The 20,681-nt window shown below is 38.6% G+C and overlaps 1 protein-coding gene across 1 annotated transcript in view; it reads left to right on the plus strand.

Annotated features, from left to right (window-relative positions):
- Positions 1-3,156: 3,156 nt before the first annotated feature.
- EPRS1 (glutamyl-prolyl-tRNA synthetase 1) overlaps positions 3,157-20,681 on the plus strand; it is a 71,384-nt gene continuing 53,859 nt past the window's right edge. The window contains exons 1-8 of the mRNA XM_046678862.1: positions 3,157-3,315; positions 7,119-7,203; positions 10,531-10,630; positions 11,196-11,352; positions 13,058-13,197; positions 14,538-14,632; positions 18,490-18,616; positions 19,315-19,507. Coding sequence (XP_046534818.1) covers positions 3,270-3,315; positions 7,119-7,203; positions 10,531-10,630; positions 11,196-11,352; positions 13,058-13,197; positions 14,538-14,632; positions 18,490-18,616; positions 19,315-19,507 — 943 coding nt within the window. The 5' untranslated portion in view covers positions 3,157-3,269. The remainder of the gene's footprint in view (positions 3,316-7,118; positions 7,204-10,530; positions 10,631-11,195; positions 11,353-13,057; positions 13,198-14,537; positions 14,633-18,489; positions 18,617-19,314; positions 19,508-20,681) is intronic.

Below are 20,681 nucleotides of genomic sequence, written 5' to 3' on the forward strand. Positions count from 1 at the left end.
GACACGTTCTAAGAGATGTGTCGTTAAGGTGATTTCCCCGTTGTGTGAACGTCATAGAGTGCACTTACACAAACCTAGATAGCATAGCCTCCTGCACATCTAGGCTATTTGGTATTAATTTTATGGGCCCACCCTTGCATATGCAGTCCATCACTGACCAAAACGTTATGTGGTGCATGACTATAATATTTCATAATCTTTAAGGTTTAAAAGAAAAGTTACTCAGACTTTCAAAAGCAATAGATAATAGAGGCACGAAGTACTTTTTGGTACCAATGCTGCTTTTTGGCCATGCTACTCTGTGGCCGAGAAAGCAGCCCCCCAAAAAAAGAGGAATTGGTATTCTCTTCCAGTGGATCAACTGAATAAATATCAATATGAACTTGGAAATGAGGTGTTAAGGGAAAAGTAGGTAAGAAATTACGAAGAAAATTTTTTTTGAAGAAAAAGGCAGATCCCTGAGTAAGTATAAGTTGGGTGTGAATTTACCACAAAAGGGGGTTCCTAGTCACCAAGGACATCAAAGTCAACCAGGACAGGCCACAGCAGCAAGGCAAAATCCCAAGCCAACTCTGAGAGCAAGTGCGTGTGTTACATTCTCGTGAGTCTGGTTACAGAGAACTCGTCCTAACTTATTTTCTCATGAAGTAGACATCTAGGTTATAGATCCTCTAAAGAACTCCATATATTACCCTAGCTCCATCTCTTGTTGCTACAGAACAAAGTGTCAGCTGAAGAACGGCCTTGAATCATGGTCCACAGGAGAGCCGGTGTAAATGCCATGTTCCAACTGCTTTAATCATCAAATATCTGCTTAAGTTTTCCCCAACCACGTGTAAGAAGAAAAGTAAACACAGACCTTTAAACTCATCTAATCAATTTATATCAGCAAGTCTTTTTTAAAAGAAATATTACAGCAGGCATTATGGCAAGGTTAAGAAAAGAAACAGAAGACAGACATGTGATCTCAAAAGACTGATCAGTCTAGATGAGGAGACACAACATAAAGTACACATGAAAAAACTTAGAATAATGAAAAAGCAAGAGACGAACAGCCAAATGATATAAGCTGAACATGAGGCTGATACATTAGGTTTAAGGTCTAAGAATGAGGATCCAATGAGTCTTGAAGGGCAGAGGGCATCCTAGACGAAGACACTGCACCAAGACCTTGCCAGATGATCATGATGAAGACGGCATTTCAGAAGCGTCTTGGAAGAGATCACAGACAGAAAGAAGGTCAGGAATTTTGGGATTAGTGAACCTCCACGCCTGGAGATCAAGGAAACACTGCTCATCACATAAGGATAATACGGAAACACTACTTACCACATACGACGTGATAAATACCAGGACTGAGATTTGGATGGAGGATGTGAAAACAGAAAGGAAACAATCCTAGAGAAGTTATGGAGAAAAACTACGCAAGAGAAGGGGAAGTGCAGAGAATCAACCAATCAATACAGCTCCAAAGAACACAAGTCTGGGGACAGATGAGGCCATAAGTAAAGAAGTATGATTTAAACTTGATAAGATTCCAGGTGATTTTCTGTCTTCTGTTTTGCAAGTCTCTCATAGACCTGGTTTCTTGATATCCCGCAAACTACCAACTCGAAGGGCAAGCTGGCATTCCTGCATGGACTCCACAATGGAATGAATAACACTGATTCTACTTTGTTAGTGTGTCACTAATATGCAACAATGTGCAAAGTTTTCTTCTTAAGCACTTTCTGAGCACTGCCACAGTGCTTTCCACAAGGACAGCCCTTCAGCTCCTAGCCTGGAGCTCTGGCCTCATCCTCTCTGCTCAGCAAAAACCAAACAACAAAAAGAAACATTCAATGTTTAGTGTATTTTTTGTTCTAAGAATTAACACATAGTTGCAAGAATACCTAAATTTTGCAAGATAAAAGATGTTACAAACTTATTTTCATTGTTTCATAATTTTTAATTATATTTTTCAAAGTCAACTTTGTATCACTCTCCTCCCAACCCGCTCAGCATCAATCGCTTTGTAGCCTTTTCCTGGTACCAACTATGATAGAGCAGGAAGGACTGCCAGTATGTGCTACACACTGTGGGGAATCCAAAGATGTCTAAGATAAGGTTTCAGCAAACAAGAATCTTAAGAGCTAGCAGAGTGTGCAGATGAGAAAACAATGTCAACAACGGGAGGCAGAAAGGCACACTTTGGAGTGCACAGAAATCACCTGGAGAACTTGATACAATGAGCTTATGGATCCCATCCCCAGAGATTCTGATAGGAAGGTAGGAGGAGGGGGAGGGCTCTCTTTCTGACGCAGGTGCCTCACCCACTGTAGAGGCTGGCTATGGAGGAGGCAGCCTGCTTTGGTGGTGGGTTGGGACAGGTAACAGATAACTCCTCTATAGTTGCATTAAGCACCCTAGTCTCCTTTAACCCAGGCAGCACTCCCTAGTGAACACAGGGATGTCTACAGGAGGTTAAGAGAGAATGGGGGTAGGGATGAGTTTGAGATGTTTTTCGTAATCCTCGGCCCCTTGAGCTCGAACACCAGCCCTTGGAGTATGCCTGCAGCGCCCTAACCCTCAAGGGTTTCAGAGGAGGAATCAGATGACCCTCTGAAAGCCACGCAGGCGCAGTCCAGGCAAACAAAGCCGAGACGGACTGGGCAGCGGCTTTTAGTAATGCCTTTTATAAATAAACCCTTTCTTTTAGCTGTTATTTTCAGGTAGGAAAATAACTCTTGAAAATACAACTTTCTTTTGAAAAAACAAATGAGGAAACATTAGAACAGCATCCCCCATTCCCAGTGTTACCATGGCTGTCTGTTTGGTGTGTATACTTTCAGGACTTCCGTGTTTACATAGACACACTACCCACCAAGAACACAAAACACCGTTTGCACATTTTATTCCGACCTTCACGCGAACGCTCACCACACTGCCGTAGTCTCACGACTTGCTTTCCTTGCTTTACGAAGTGTCGTAAACTCTGGTCTGCGGCTGCGTGTTTCCGAATGCGGCGTGTGACGCCACGTTGGCCCTTCGGAGCCTAGCAGCCGAGGGGCGGGGTCGAAGAGCCTGGAGCCCGCGGCGTGGCGCAGACGGCGCGCGGCGATGACGCACTGCGGTGTGCGCGAAAACGACGGCGGCCACGGCGCAGGGGCGGGGCGAAGGCTGCGGCAGCGTCAGGCGCGCGCACACGTTGCAGCCTTTCGCTTTCGGCGGGTTGGGGTGGCTCCGGCGCCGGGCAGGCGCCTGACAGGTGGACCTGCAGACTCTTGGAGATGGCGGCGCTCTGTCTGACCGTGAATACAGGAGACCCTCCCCTGGGTAAGGGGCCGAGGCCGCCGACCTGTGTGGGTTGCATCAGCCGGGGAGGGTGCGGGGCGGGAAAGGTCGCTGCGCCCCGGCTTTGCGCAGTGGCCGGCTGGGTCGGGGAGATTGGGCCTGCCCCTCTCCCGCGAACTGTACACGGAGTGGGCTCCGCGCCCCCCGCCCGCCCTCTGTCCCCTGGCAGGTGGCTCTGTTCCTAAAACAGTTTCCCGGGCGTGGAGGGAGGCGCGGTGTGAGCCCGAGCAGGGCGACACGAGGCTCAGCTTCAGACCCTCTCTCTCAGAGGGATGACTCCCAGCCAACTCCCTTCTCCCTTTTTGAAATGGTTTTCCCTGGAGACTGAGACCTACTCGTAGAAATAGCATGTTAAAACTTAAAACACTATTATTTTCTCGTCCCCTCTTTTAGTATTTCCCCCTATTTATCTTACTTTCCTTTCTCCCTCCTGTCAGAAAAGATCTTCAATCCACTCGACTCAAATTTTCTTTCAGTTTTATTGGGTTTAAAGGGAACAAGGCAGACGGTCGTAGGAGCGTTTAAAATTTCAACCGAGGTTGCATTTATTTTTAATTAGAGGCAGCAGGGTAATTGCTGCAACAACCAGACTGCGGATTGGTGGAGTTGCTTTACTACACACCATATGGATGTAGTAAACGTCGAACGTCACCTTCCTGATCCATCTTTAGTTCGATTTAGAATTGCTTTTTCAACGTGGCCAAGATTATTGTGGACAGATAGCTTAGAATTTCTTCTTTTTTTATTTCTTTGGGAAATTACACAAAAGAATTTACGTAGTTTATTGATCTCGTATTTGTTAATGCACATGTATAGTGTAGACGCACAAGTACTTTTCTAATGTTCCGCAAGCCCAGACCGTTAGATACAATTGGGCACATAGGGCTGACAGAATCACTCGTTACATTCTCAACTTTAGTGTCCTTTTGAATCCATTGGAACAAGACCCACAGTTTAATAGCCATTTTAAATATTTTAAAAATGATAATGTTCTGGCATATTGATTCCAGTAATTATGGGCTAACCTCACACAAATCAATGAACTCTAAAAGAAATGGGTTTGATTCTTGGGCTGGAAAGCACTAGACCGTGTGGCCTCATGGTTAATAGCAAAGACGTCTGGTTCCTGGAGACCTGGGTCCAATTCTGGCTGCCACTTACTAGTTACGGAACCTTGGCAAGTTGCTTGTTTGGCTTCTCCTACAGTTTCCTTGTTTTAAGAAAGGAGGAATAATATCTTCCCCACAGGGTTGTTGCCAGAATTAAATGAGATTGTAGGTAAAGTTCCCAACACATTTTAGATCAATAGTTATGATTGTTACTAATGTTACTTAGGAAATTACCCTAAAGGTAATAGACCAGTTTCCTTAGTGAATTATAGAACTCAGAACCACATTCTGGCAGTATTCTGGAAGAGTCTTAAAGAAATTTGTTGTCATTTTGAACTATAGACCCCTTATAGAATATTTATTTCTGTTTGTTTCCCCCTCCTTTTTTATTTTTGATTTAATTCTTACCAATCATTTAATTCAAATACATTTTATCTTTAAATAATCAATAACATTAGATGAAACATTTAGAAAAACAGCTTGCATTGCTAGAATTTCCCTATTTTACATGCATTCAGCGTATTTTTTTAATGTTAAAATAATTTCAAACTTAACAAGGTACAAGAATAGAACAAAGAACACTTTTTCCTTTATATGACTGGAGAGCATGCTGCAGGTAATGATGCTTCAACACCCCAGAATACTCCAGTGTACATCTCTCACAAGCAAGGAAACTCTACATGACTTCACAGGACCATCAAAATCAGGAAATACACATTGATACAGTTCTTCCATCTAGTGCATGGAGCCATTCCTATTCCAACACTAGTTGTTCCAATGGTACCTCCATAGTGCAGGGACCAAAATCCAGGATCATGCTTCGTTTGTGCCTAGTTGTCATGTCTCCCCAGTTTCTTTCAATCTGGAATAGTTTTTTAGTCTTTTCTTGGCTTTCATAGCTTTGACCTCCCTGAAGATTACGGGCCCCTTCGTGAAGAATGTCCCTTGATCAGGTGGTTTTACATTTCCTCGTGGCTAGTTTCAGGCTACACATGTTTAGAAAAATTAGCACAGAAGTGATTTGTTGTTCTTCATTTCAGCCCATTAATTGGTGCATGAATTTAACTCCCCCCCTTACTGATGACGATAACCTTGATTACTTAAGATGGTATCTGTGAGCTTTCCCCACTACAAAGTTTTCCTTTGTAATTAACAGGCATTTTGTGGGGAGATGCTGTGGGATCATGCAAACGTTCCACTCCTCATCAAAACTTACTCGCTGGTTTCAGCATCCATGGATGCTTCCTGCCCAACATGGTTGTTAGTAAGATGCTGCCAAATGGTGACCTTTCCGTTCTGCCATTCCTTCTGCATGCATTAGTCGGCATTTTTCTGTGAGAAGAGCTTCCTCTTTCCCATTGAGAAAAAATTCATAGCAAAATGAACTCAGTAGGTTATAGTCTGTTTTATTTATTTTCAATTTCTATTTTTAAAATTTAAAAACTTTATTTTTTAAAATTAGTTGTATTGACTTATGACTTGTATATAATAAAGTTCACCACTTTTAAGTGTACAGATTGGTTGACAAATATATACAGTGTGTGACCTACACCACAATAATGATATAGAATATTTTCATTGCTCCAGAAAGTTCCCTCATGCCATTTGCAACCTATCCCCTTTCCTCATCTCTGGCCTCTGATAGCCACTGATCTGCTTTCTGTCACTGTGGTTTTGCTTATTCTAAAATTTCATATACATTGAGTCATATCATATGTATTTTTTTGTACCTAGGGTAAAGCTTTGAGATTCATCTTTGTTGTTGCCTATAACAGTAGTTCATTCTTTTTATTTGGTGTATGGGTTTCTGTTGTATGGATACACTAAAATTTATATCATTTACTTTAGTGGTCGAATTGCCCCTATTTGCCAGTGGGAGCCCCTCCAAGCTAGTCTCTGTGTCTTTTTGGCATATCTCTTATCCTTCTTTGAGTACATTTTGCTTTCTCGCACAGTGAGATTTTCCAGGTTTATCTTGTGCTTTCCTTGCCACAGTGCTGTTTTCAGTGGAGCATATTTAAAAGCCAATATCTGGGCACTAGTTGTCCATTTTAGCCAAATAAGGGACAAAGAAATAATGAATCAACTTAGTAAACTGTATTCTGTGTTGAGAAGAAGATTACATTGTGTTTTAGAGTTCAGGTTCTGGCCTATCTTAGACCTGCATTCAAATCCTGACTGCCACATATTTAGTCAAGGACTTTGGGCTAATTATTTAATCCTTTGAAGCCTCGGTTTCCTCTTCTGTAAAATGGAGATAAAGGTGTCTACCTCTTAAGGTTATTACAAAGATTAGAAATTATAGGGACTGTACAGGATTTAGCACAGTGCCAACCACATAGTAATTGTTCAAATACTGTTAACAATAGCATTTATAAAAGCATTATTCTAATTTCTTTTTGTCTCCCGATGGAGGACAAGATTAATTTCAGTGTCCCTAATTGGAAGCTGAGTGTACTCAAAAGCAGCTGGACTGCGCCAGTGAATGGATTCTGATTTGTTATTTCTCCAAGACCAGATGACTATGCTTTCTGTTTACAGACTACTGAGAAAAAAATTTGCTCCATGCAGGGCTTAATATTGGTTTGTTGACTCATCCTATTGCTTTATGATTCAAGTTTTAAATACTAGGTTGTTTGTAAAGAGAAATAAATCTTTTCATCTCGATATTTTTAGGAGCATTATTGGCAGTAGAACATGTGAAAGACACTGTCAGCATTTCTGTTGAAGAAGGGAAAGAGAATATTCTTCGTGTGTCTGAGTAAGTGCTTTTATGTCTTTGTTTTCAGTGCTGAACAGCATTTTAAAAATATTCAGGATTAAATGTATGCTTGTTTTACTTCCTAATTGGTAGATCGTCCCTAGAAGAAAATATGCTTTTCCTCATTCTAAAAGAACCATATGTACCCAGAGACTTAAATTTGTCAGCAAGCTGTCTGATTTCACTTGTAATCTGTTTAAGAGAAACTAGAAATGTACAGAAAGACTTATATATAAGAGTTTTTAATTCCGTTGTAATTTATTCTGGTGGAAAATTGGAAGTGCAGTCATGTGCTGCATAGTGATTTTTGAGTCAACGATGGACAGCTATTACAATGGTGGTCCCATAAGATTAATGCCATATAGCCTAGGTGTGTGGTAGGCTATACCATCGAGGTTCTGTAAGTATTCTTTGTGATGTTTGCACAACGATGAAATTGGCTGACACGTTTCTCAGAATGTATCCCTGTCATTAAGCAACGCATGACTGTATTTAGAATCAATACTAATAGGAAATAAGTAAAGTTGGTAAGTCCACAGCATGGAATATTAGACATTTCTGAAAGAGAGGCTTATGAATAATTTTTATGGATATGTTCATAATCTAATATTAATAGAAGAGCAAGACGTAAATGTAAAATTACATACCTGCATAGAAAAATATGTTTGAGAAGTATACAACAGTTTTAATAGTATTTGTTTCTGGGTCATGGAATTGTGGGTGATTTTTTTTTGTTCTTTTTACTTCTCTGTGTTTTCAAATTTTTCTACAGTGAGCATATACTGTATGCTCTCGATTAAAGTGAATCAGCCTCCAGGATATATAGAAGATTGAGTGCCCTTGGACTTAGCTCTTTCTTTTGGAACCCACTGAAAAGAATAAAAAGAACTGGAAAGGGAGACATTATTCTCTTACATAATGAAAGTGAGGAATAGACACAACCTGGTTTCAGATTCTTTTTTTTTTTAAAGATTTTTATTTTTTTCCTTTTTCTCCCCAAAGCCCCCCAGTACATAGTTGTCTATTCTTCGTTGTGGGTCCTTCTGGTTGTGGCATGTGGGACGCTGCCTCAGCGTGGTCTGACGAGCAGTGCCATGTCCGCACCCAGGATTCGAACCAACGAAACACTGGGCCGCCTGCAGTGGAGCACGCGAACTTAACCACTCGGCCACGGGCCAGCCCCTGGTTTCAGATTCTTTTAAGAATACTTTTCCAGATAGGGGAATCTGGACCAAACTGAAAGACGGTTTCAAAGATATTCTCAAACAGGGTGCAGATTTTGAAATATGTTTAAAAGGTCCATAATAAACTTACAGAAAGGCTTGTGTTGGGGAAGGGGCAAGATATACAAAATACATGCAACAAACACGGCCTTCTCCCCATCTCCTCCCTCCTGTCTTTGTAGTTGTATCATAATTTTGCTTAGATCACCATTCAGTGCTTACGTTATAATAACTTTGTAAGTTTTATTCACTGCCAAACCACACATTATGATTACTTTTCATGCATAACTTTTACTTTCCGTAGAATAAGTGTTTACTTTTTTCTCTTTCTTCTGAAGTCTTTTTGATTCCTGATCTTTTCTATGTGACTTCAAGAAGTACACAGGAATCTTCCTTTAGGATTCAGTATTCTGAAATTTCACAATAATATGCTTTAGTCTGGAACGATTTTTCCTCTCTTCTACTGGGCGTTTGGTTGCTCCTTTCAATGTGGAAACTTAGAAATAATTCTGTTTTTGGAAATTGAAAAATTTTTTCTTTGATGATTTTTTTCCTCTCTAATTTTTGTTCTTTATGTGGATGTTGAGATTAGTCCTCTTACTTTCTTAAGTATCACCTTCATCTTCCATCTATTTTTTCATTTTTCTTTACTTTTTGGAGAGTTCTTTAACTTTATCACCTCATTTTTCTATTTAGTTTTTCATTTCTGCTCTTATTTCTTTAATATCTTAGAATTAAGTTTTTTGTATTTTCTGGATACTCCTTTTGCAGTATCCTGTTCTTGTTTTATGATTGCAGTAGTATATTGTTCCATTGTCAGAAAAATTTGCTTATTTACTTACTTTTTAAGCTTTCTTTTCTGTAGTTTGTCCAAGTTACATTTTTCTGTGTGTTTATTTTGGTTGCTATCTTTCAAGTTAAAGGCTTTCTTCAAATATTTGGTAACTCCTCATGGCATTGTCAGATTTTTGACTGGAAGACTAAGGGTATTTATGAGTTCCAAACTCAAGGGTGGGCTTGTCAGCTCTGAGCTTTGCTCTGGGATGATCCGATTGAGCTGTTCATTTGGGGGAACTTCTGATGCTAGCACCTTTAGGTCTTTCCTTTTGGGCTGATGAGGTTATCCAGAGAAGACTTTCAGTCTCCTGTTTGGAAGGTGAAGAAGAGCAGGTGTCTGAAGATTCTGGCAACTGAGGGTAGGGAAAAGGCTGAGGTTCGCAGCATCCAGTCTGCATGTATTTTATCCTCCCTGTTGTCTGTGTAGCCCAAGTCGCATCTGTGCCAGTTTCCCCCAGTCGAGAGACCCTCTGTTCCACTCTTTAGAGAATAAGGCTCCAGTTTTTGCTGGGATTGGGTAAGAGAAGTAGCCCAGCTGTGCAGAATAGGGTTTGAAGGTGTCTGTTTCCAACTCTTTTTTTTTTCCTGACTGATTCTTGAATAGACTTTGAACCAGTCCTTCTTATTTTAGCCCCAATTCATTCTCACTTCCAAGGATGCCTAGTTCCATTGATTAGTAAGTTTTTGGAGAATTCTAAAATTAATTTGGATTGGTTTTCAGCTTCGTCTACTGTCCACTTAAGATTTAGTTTTTTTGGGCCTGTTAAATCCAACTGCTTTCTAGTTTGCGAAATTTTATTGCTTTTGTCTCCTTAGTCTCTTTTTCCTTATGGGTTTGTGTCGTCTTAAAAAATAATTTTTGCAAAACAATTTTGATGGAGTTTGATCTGTCATCTTTACCTGGAAGTTGATAAAAGTAGCCTCTTTATGACAGTATGTCCTTGGCTTCTTTGCCTTGATTTATCTTAAATCATTGTTATTCTCAATATTCCGATTATATTTTCACCACTGAATAGACATGTAGAAACTAACAGTTACAAGGATGAAGCATCATAGAGATACCATACTCTGAAGTGAATTGTTGAATTTAGCTGAACATTTCAGAATAAATTGTAGTTTGATAGAAATAAAGAACAAAGTAGACCTGTTTTTTTAATATAGTACAAAGTATATGTTAAATATGATTTTTATTTTTATATTTCGTAAGTCTCATGACTTACTGATTTGCTAGAGCAACAGTAATATTTTATTTCATACTATATTCTAGAAATGTGGTCTTCACGGATGTAAATTCCATACTTCGCTACTTGGCTAGAGTTGCAGCGACAGCTGGGCTCTATGGCTCTAACCTGATGGAACATACTGAGGTAAGGAATGAACAGTTCCTGCGTTGTGTTTTGTTTTGTTTTGATTTATGCTTCTGTTCTTTTGAGAACCTCATCATTTTATTGTTGGCTTATGTACTATTATTCTATTTAAGGATATTAATGGAATGTTAGTTATAGATCAAGTTAAGGAATTCTTATCTTGTTTTTATTTTCAGAAAAAGTCTCTTAGCTCCTAAGTTTGAACTTTTAATCCCATACTAGCTGTCTTATTCGGTTATATTGGGTGCTGTCTTCCTCTTCCTAGATTCCTAGAATTTCATAACTGGATGGGACTGTATAGATAATGAATGCAACTTCCTTACTTTACAGATGATGAACAGGTTTAGAAAAATTAAAAGGTTTGCTGAAGGTCACACACAGAGTTCGGGTCCATTTTCCTTTCTGAGTATACCTTATTTAGTTAGTTAAAGCAGTGGATTAACTTTCCATACTAAATTCTGTAATTTGGGATAAGAAAGGCATGGGATTCTAACTGAGGTCATTTTTTTGTTTGTTTAAAGCTAAACCCTGGGGTGCATTTCTTTTCTGTCTTTTGTGTTGACAGATTGATCACTGGTTGGAGTTTAGTGCTACAAAACTGTCTTCATGTGATTTGTTTGCTTCTGCAGTCAACGAGCTCAATCATTGCCTGTCTCTGAGAACATTCTTAGTTGGAAACTCTTTGAGCTTAGCAGATTTATGTGTTTGGGCCACCCTAAAAGGTATCAATAATTCTTCTTAAAGAATGTTCTGTCTTAATTATTTAATATTTTGCTGGATAAGAAGTACACATATTTCTATGTATATGAATGGGCATATCTGTATATCTACATCTATAGGCAGTCACTTATGACTTTCTTACAAAGAAATAACCATCCTGGCTATGTTATTCCTATCCGGTCACAAGATTTCCCTCTCATCTGCTGTCCCCGGGGGTCATCGCTCTCTCACTACCCCAGCACCCCTCTTGCCTTTGGAGCTGACCTCATTCCTGCTAAAGAAGCTTTCATCATAAAGAAGTCATTTATCTCAGCATCTCTTCCCTCTCAGCCATTGCTTTACTCCAGGCATTGTCATCTCTGGCTTGCTTGTTACTCAGTAGGTGTGTGAGTGGGTGTGGTGGTCTGGAGTTGTTCCTCTGGGAAGTCACTTTTTACCTCTTCTATGACTAGTCTGCAACAGGTAAGGATATGGGATTGATGAGAGGTACAAAGGGGACTGGAGTGTTGTTAGTTTATTTTCTTTAAAAAAAAAAAAAACTAAAGCAAATATGTCAAAATATTCTATCACTCTTTAAATCTGGGTTATGTGGGGGTTTTTTCCTATATTGTCTATACTCTTTTGTGGCTTAAACTTTTCTCCAAATTAAGTTAAATTGTAATAGTAACCAACATAAAACGAAGGCCCTTTCTAATTACACCTTTTTATGTATAGGTTTGTTTATGACATTTTTGTCTATTTTGATTTTTGACTTAATATTTATGAAAGATAATTATCTTAAGAATTTAATGATGTTAAAGGGTTAAATATACTTTTCTTCAGTACCTACTTTTGATGTTATACCTGAAGAAATGAGCTATTTATACTTCTTTTTTTTTGAGGAAGATTAGCCCTGAGCTAACATCTGCCACCAATATTCCTCTTTTTTGCTGAGGGAGACTGGCCCTGAGCTAACCTCTGTGCTCATCTTCCTCTACTTTATACATAGGATGCCTCCGACAGCATTGCTTGACAAGTGATGTGTAGGTCTGCACCTGGGATACGAACTGGTGAACCCCAGGGTGCCAAAGCGGAATGTGCGAACTTAACCACTGCACCACTGGGCCAACCCCTACTTCTACTTTTTTCTTTTTGAGTAAGATTAGCTTTGAACTAACATCTGCCACCAATCTTCCTCTTTTTTGCTGGGGAAGACTGGCCCTTAGCTAACATCCATGCCCATCTTCCTCTACTTTATATGTGGGACGCCTGCCACAGCATGGCTTGACAAGCGGTGCATAGGTCCACACCCAGGATCCGAACCAGCAAAGCAGAATGTGTGAACCTAACTGCTGTACCACCAGGCCGGCCCCCCTACTTTTACTTCTTGATCTTGATTTTTGATTTGTTCTCTAGTTGATCTGCTGAAAGCTTTTCTTTTATCATGAAATGTACCATCAGCCTTATAGTGGGGGTGGCAGAGGTCAGGGCTGGATTAATATTCACTTCAGGGAATTGAACTGAAAAAATATTTTTAATTAACTTTTGTGAATTCTGTAAAATATATTAAATTATTAGAAAATATTTCAATGTATACCTAGATTTAAAAAATTTCACTATAGAAGTGCAACATTAAGCCATCTCATTTACTTAGATTAACCACGATTGAAACTTTGCTTTTGAAGTTGCAGATTTATTGAATGGTTTTAAAATTGTGTTTGCTAATAGGAAATGCTGCTTGGCAGGAACAGTTGAGCCAGAGCAAAGCTCCCGTTCATGTGAAGCGTTGGTTTGGCTTTCTTGAAGCCCAGCAGGCCTTCCAGTCAGTAGGTACCAAGTGGAATGTTTCAGCAGCCAAAGCTAAAGTGGTAAGCCTGTTTAATTTTTTTTAATGTTGACATCTCTGCCTGTCTTAGACCCTAGATCTGAAAAAAAGTTATTCCTATTCATAGTTTATTTTCTTTTCATGAATAGAAGATATTCTTGGAAGAATCTGCCATTGTTAAGTCTTGGTTTGACTTTGTTTTACTACATAAAGCCTTAATCTTTGTAATTATATATGTAAAAAATTATCATCACCCAGTGTGTGTCGCTTAGGAAATCCAAACTCTAAGTAACTAAAATCTTACTATTTCACTGCTCCAACAATGCTTTCTTCCTCCTGAATATCCTATTGTCTGTTTTGTGAACCATTGACCATTGAGTCCTGGGCTTCTGTAGAGCCTTTTTGTTGATTCTGTAGGAGGATGTGACATAGAGTACAGTAGAAAAGGTCCTCTTCCCCGGCCAGAGTTGCTCTGCTTTGTTCTGTTTTATATATTTGGCATGTGTAGTAAAAGTTGCACTGTGAAAGTTTTTTGATCCAGTAAAATTTGAAAACTAATACCTGCTTGTGTAAGGACATCACAATCTACTAACTTGTTTTGGCTCAAAATGTTCACTCATCCTTCACCACTTTTCACATCTAGTTGGTCAGCAAGTTCTATCTATTATTACTTCTCATATCTATAAATTTGTTTTCTGTCTCCACTGATGTTAATTTTTATTGAGGCCTTGTTACCCCCTGCTTGATTTAATACCATGATCTCATCACTGAACTTCCTTTCTTTGATCTCTCTTTTTTCTAGTTCAGCCTCTGTACTGTCTGAATATCATTGTAGGAAATACGAATAAATGGTCCCATTATCTCTGAGAACTCTCCCTTGCCTAAAACATAAAAGCCAAGCTTATAAGGACCTTTATGTTTTGGACTTAATCAACTATTTCAACTTCCTTGCCTACCCACCTCATAGGCATCCCTACCTTTCCATGGACTTTGCACTGCTCTTCGCTGCCTTTGCTGTTATTCCTTTTCTTAGAAAGAATGCCCTTATAGCCTCTCCATCTGATGTATTTGCACTTATTTTTTAAGATCCACTTTGTTTCTTACCTCCTTTTAATCTTTTTTTGATGACCCTAGATGCTGTTTGTTAGCTTCAACTGACTGCTTTAAGAGCGCCCTATACATGCATACACAGATCTCTGTGACTGTCGTTTGGTGTTATTTACCTCCTTCACAAGATTTTGAGTCCCAAGTGCAGGGATGATGTTCTAGTCCTCGTTTTTCTCATAACCATGCCTGGTACCTAGTGTGTACTGAGTAAGTATTTGTTGAATGTATTCTTAAACATTTAACCAGATTAACTATTTTTGTTGTGTTGTTTTTCAGGCACCTGAGAAAAAGCAAGATATTGGGAAATTTGTTGAGCTTCCGGGTGCTGAGATGGGAAAGGTTACTGTCAGATTTCCTCCAGAGGCTAGTGGGTAAGAAGATATAGCTTATAATTACAATCGAATGTATTTACTGGAAAAGCTTTAAGACAGTTACTAAATACTTTCAATATTAATATGTTCATAATATAGAAGAAAATAAGTAGGATTTTAATTGTAGGAGTTAAAATTCTAAACATCGTAATAGTTTCTTAATTATTGACCATGTTAATTTATTGACTTTGTAGGTTTAGTTTATTAAAGAATACGAGAGACATTTTTATTTTACCTCAGACAGAATTTTAATTATAAATAGAAAAATATCCGTGACTGGAAAGATTTAAGTTTTATTTATGTTTTGAGGTATTTAGGCTTTCATTTATAAGGATTTGCATTTATACCCTGGGCAGTCCTTTCATTTAGTAGTAGAAGTTATGGTAGAATTGTTATTGTTATTATTTTCTTTCGCTGATGAAGATTCACCCTGAGCTAATCTCTGTGCCAGTCTTCCTCTATTTTGTATGTGGGTTGCTACAACAGCGTGGCCGCTGATGAGTGGTGTAGGTTGGTGCCTGGGAACTGAACCCGGGCTGCCAAAGCAGAGCGCAGCGAACTTAACCACTAGGCCACAGGGCCGGTCCCTAGAATTATTTTAAGTTGTTATTTTCTTCCCAAATAAAGGAAGGGAGTCCTGAAATGCCCATTCCTATTCAGTTCTTTCCATTATTAGCAGGTTTCCCAACGCCTTTCACTCTTGGCGACCATGGAAAATAGTATTTGAATAGCTCATTAGGGGAAAAGACTGTTCTGGCTGGAGGCCACCAGCATGTAGCTGCCTCAGGCCTTGCCCAGTGTTCCCCAGGGCTGATGGGAGTCTGCCTTTGCACACACATCAGCCTCTTTGAAGCATCCGGGACATGCTTTGTCATAGAGCCCTTCTAGTGATATTAATATAACAAAATGCCTTTTTTTAAAGCAGTTAGCCTCACTTAGTAACTTAACCATTAGGAAAGTATTGTATCATATTTTGTAAATGAGATGATTATTTTTTTCCAGTTTGTTTAATTTCAGATTTTGTATTCTGTAGCCAGATTCTTACTCATCTGTGGTAAACGGAATGTGTAGGCAATAGAAAATGGCAGATAAGGAAGCAATTTCATTTTAGCTGTATATTCATAGTTCTTCACAAACTATTTCATAAGCACCATTAACAGCAGAATCAGTTTTAGAATTCCACATCTTCTCTCTGCTTTTCTAAGTTTGCTGGTTTAGGTGGTGAAGTAAAGGACAGGTAGAAAGAGATGAAAGAGAAGTAATGATTCTGGAAAATCCACGGACTACCTCATTAAATGATTGGTAGTCGATTGAGTGAAAGCAGTCTCACAAAAATATAGACAGATTCAAGAAGGACAAATGTTCAAATAGCATCGCTATAAATAGCCATTGCTAAAAAAAGTGGCTTTTACCAAACTATTAGAATCACTACCCAATGGGACAACTATGACCTCTCATACCAAGTACACAGGAGCAGCATATCTGGTGGTAGGGACCCAAGATGTCTGTGGGAATTAAACCATAAACAGCAGTGGCTGTTTATAGTGATGCTGTTTGAACATTTGTCCTTTTTGAATCTTTCTGTGTTTTTTGTCAACACTTCTTGGACTAGTGAGCTTCTCGTGTTTATTATTTACTACATAAAATATGTTTATCTGTTCTAAATTATGTCAATTTCAAAGACCATGCTCTTGGCTGAATAGTTTGGAGATTTGGAATATAAATCAATGTTCAGGTTATTAAAATATTCATAATTTTGATCATATCCCCTTTTACTGCTAAAGAATTCTTAATTATTTGTTAAATAGTTTTTTTCCTTTTCTCTGTCTTGCGTGAAAGACCAGAAGGCTTGACTTTTGCATTTTATTCTTGTTCTTAACTAACATGTATATGGTACCTGTTACGTGCAGGTACCACCAAGCGCTTTACATCTAGTAACTTATTTAATTCTAACAGCCCTGTGAGGAAGGCACTGTTATTATCTCCATTTTACAAATGGTTTTGAAACTGATTCATATAACGTTTTAGCAACTTGCCAAACTCAAACCTACGCTGTCTGGCTCTAGATATGACTAAAAATTACATTGCCTTTGTCTGTTGTATGTGGCAGAAGCCCAATTCAGCATCAGTACTAACGCAGCATGAATCTTATTTTCTTTAGCTATTTTGATACAGATTGTCTCTTGAGCTGATTAATTACCTAGTGAACATTTTATAGTCCTCTTAGTTTCTTGAGGTTTAGAACTGCACACATTATTGCAGATTTAGAAATATCTTTAAGAATAAGATAATGGTTTGATTTCATGACTCCTGTTAAATTAATTACTGTACATAAAGCCCATTGACTGTCAAATAGTAGGTAGTCAGTGACTATTAATCTTTTCTTTTTTCTCTTCTTAACAATATGTATATTATGTTGTTGGGGGTAACACTTTAAGGGAATACTGCACACAGTGTTTGTTTCTTTCTTGGAACTCACAGTCCTTTATTTTATTTTAAATAAAATTTTATTTTAGAATAGTTTTATATTTACAGGAATGTTGCAAAAGTAGTAAAAAAAAAAAAAAAAGTTCCCATATCCCCTGTACCCAGTTTTCCCTAATGTGTTAGCATCTAACATTACTATGGTACCTTTGTCACAGTTAATGATCCAATATTGATATATTATATTAGCTAAACTCCATACCTTTTTGATTTCATTAGTTTTTCCCTGATATGCTTTTTCTGTTCTAAGATTTCATCTGGGATACCACTTACAGCCCTTTATTTTATGCAGAAAGTTTTGTGTAACTGTAAATGCATTGTATTGTACTTGTCTGCATTAACCTGTGCATATAAACTCTTTAAAATTGAATCATTAATCTAGAATGCTCCATGAGTTTCTTAAAAATGGATTTATTTGAAAAATGGTCTAAAGACATAAGGGGTTGTGCTTTTCCTTCCTCTATTGATATTAACCAAGATTACAGGTGTGCGTGAAACCAGGTGACTGTAAAACAGTGCAACTGCAGCTACTGTTATCAGTGGGAGCTGCTAACAGTGAGAGCTGATTATTTAAACCTTCTTTCCCTGTGCCTTGTTTGCTGCTGAATTAAGTGTATTTCCAACAACAGTGGTATAGGATGTTACTTTTTACCCACTTCAGTGATAGAGGAGGATGTTGATATGTAATGTCATCCACAGTACCTCTGATTTATTTTATTCCTTGTAACTGTCAACTGCCCGTAGGAACAGAATAGTGTTTCTATAGATTGTGATTCATGGGGTGCTGGTACTGGATGAGATCTTCAAGATCATTTAGGTAAAATCCCTTTATTTTGGCATCTGAGAAAACTGAAGCTTAGAGAAGTAAAGTGGCTTTTCTGTGGCTCCTTATCCTCATGTGTTGTTTCATTTAGTTATCACAGTGACAGTGGCAGTCTCAGAGGTGCTTCTCTCTAATGGGCATTGGGTGGGTGCCCAGTCCTCACTAGCATCGGGTCTTATTAAAGACACTGCCTTATAGCATTGGAAACAGTTATGGAAGCAGTTTTCCTCTAATTAAGTCACCATTTATTCTTCTGTAACAAAAAGAAAAAGAAGATTCTCCTTAATGTTGTAATATTTGTAAATAACTTGTACGTTTGTGAGATTTTATATATGGAATTGTTTTTTATTATTTTATAAATGTTGTAGTCTTTTTTCCTTCCTGTCAGGGTCAAATTTTCTATCACAGTACTTCTTGCTAGAAAATGAAATGTGACTGGAGTACCAACTAGAAGGATTTTTGTTTAGTTCTCATCTCCTCAAGAAGGTTAAGTTTAAGTATTTAGTTAAAACATGTTAATGAGTTTCTTTGTGAAATGTTTTTGTTTTAGTTACTTACACATTGGGCATGCAAAAGCTGCTCTTCTGAACCAGCACTACCAGGTTAACTTTAAAGGGAAACTGATCATGAGATTTGATGACACAAATCCTGAAAAAGAAAAGGAAGATTTTGAGAAGGTAATTAAAGGTGTAGTGATGACCTTTTTTCAGAAAAATTAATTAAAATTAGAGGGTGACCTGATACCTTCACGGTATGAAAGTAAATTAAGTTTGTTCTCATAGCTGCTTTTTTTCCCTCATCTGTGTATTCTGTGTCTGAGACCTAAGCCCAGAAATATTGAGCTCCCATACGAAAAATCTTCAGTTTATTTTTTTCTTCCTCAATTGTTGTAGAATATACCTAAGTGCTATATTTTCCTACTACCAATTTCTTAAATGAATTGGTCACTAGAGGCAGGTTTTCTTTTGTCATATGATCTTAAGTTTATGAATGAAACAAACATTAAGTAGGTATTGGAAAACGTGAAGGTTTCCTAGCCTCTTATATCATCTTTATTCAGAGGCACTGCAATTGGTTCAAAGAGAGGGCAAGTAGTTGTCAGTATGACCAGTAATAACCAGCTTTTCCAGAGTAAATGGGAAGCTCCATCATGAGATCAGCTTTTTCAGCTGAAAATTTGGAGGCTAGTATAATGAATATCTCTGTGTTTTTTTGTTTTTTTTCTGGATCTAATATATAACTTCCACAACCATTTTTCAGGCTATATAAGACTGATGGTGTATTGTTACATTTGCCCAAATACAGTTTCAAGGATTGAAAATACACAAGAAAATGCAAAAGATAAACTGATGGTTATTTTGGATTCTTATTGCAGGTTATCTTGGAAGATGTTGCAATGCTTCATATCAAACCAGATCAATTTACTTATACTTCGGATCATTTTGAAACTATAATGAAATATGCAGAGAAACTAATTCAGGAGGGGAAGGCTTATGTGGATGATACTCCTGCTGAGCAGATGAAAGCAGAACGTGAGCAGAGGATTGAATCCAAACATAGAAAAAACTGTAAGGCATATTTGGCGTTTGTATATTTTAAATGATATTCTTCTTGTATTCTCCTGCTTTCGTAGAACATGATTTCTTGTCTGTGAAAGATGCTGGTTTGAAACACATATGGAAATGTGATTCATAGGTTAATTCATCTCAGAAATCCTTTTTCTTACTCTCATCTTTACATTGTTATTACTTTGTTAGCATCACAACTTCATGTGAAGTGTGTGCGCCCTGAGCATCTCACTTATTACATGGAGTCTTTCGTGTTGCATTCATTCCATTTGAATGATTCCTTCTGCAACATTTTGTAGTTCTCTCAATTTAAATACTTAGCCTTTCTAAAATGTTTGGTCATAATGTCATTAGTATCCAAATCTTCCTTTCAGCATGTGAGTAAATGTGAATGTAATATATAAGCTTGATGCTACCCTATATTGGTGGTCTGGTTGTTAAGATTTGGTGCTCTCACTGCCTTGGCCATGGGTTCATTTCCTGTCAGGGAACCACACCATCTGTTTGTCAGTTGTCATACTGTGGCAACTGTGTGTTGCTGTGACACTGAAAGCTATCCCACCAGGATTTCAAAGGCCAGCATGGTCACCCATGGTGGACAGGTTTCAGTGGAGCTTCCAGACTAAGACAGCCCACGAAGGACCTGGCCACCCACTTCTGAAAAAATTGGCCATGAAAACCCTGTGAACAGCAGAGGACCATTGTCTGATACAGCACCGGAAGGGGAGAGGATGGCACAGAAAGACTGGGTAGGGTTCTGCTCTGCTGTCGAAAGCGTTGCTTAGGAGTCAGAATCGACTTGATGGCACTAACAACGACAAACTACCTGTTATCTCTGAAGTATCGCTTGACAAAAAAGCATGCCTTTCTTATTCTTGACTTGTCCCCGAGCTTCTGAATTGGACTGTTTTCATTCTGTAATTATGTTGTTAGAACTTCCACAGTACTATATTTAAATCTTGAGAGTCTCATTTGGGAAGTATAGTAAATTCAAATTGTTACAGAAGTCTTTTCTTCCTTCCTCCCTCCCTCCCTCCCTCCCTCCCTCCCTCCCTTCTCTCTCTCTCTCTCTCCCCCCCTCCCTCTCTCCCTCTCTCTCTCCCTCTCTCCCCCTCTCTCCCTCCCTCTCTCTTCCCTCTCTCCCTCTCCCTCTCTCTCCCCTCTCTCTCCCCCC

This window comes from Equus quagga, chromosome 12, assembly GCF_021613505.1.
Source record: "Equus quagga isolate Etosha38 chromosome 12, UCLA_HA_Equagga_1.0, whole genome shotgun sequence".
In the NCBI taxonomy this organism is placed as follows: Eukaryota; Metazoa; Chordata; class Mammalia; order Perissodactyla; family Equidae; genus Equus; species Equus quagga.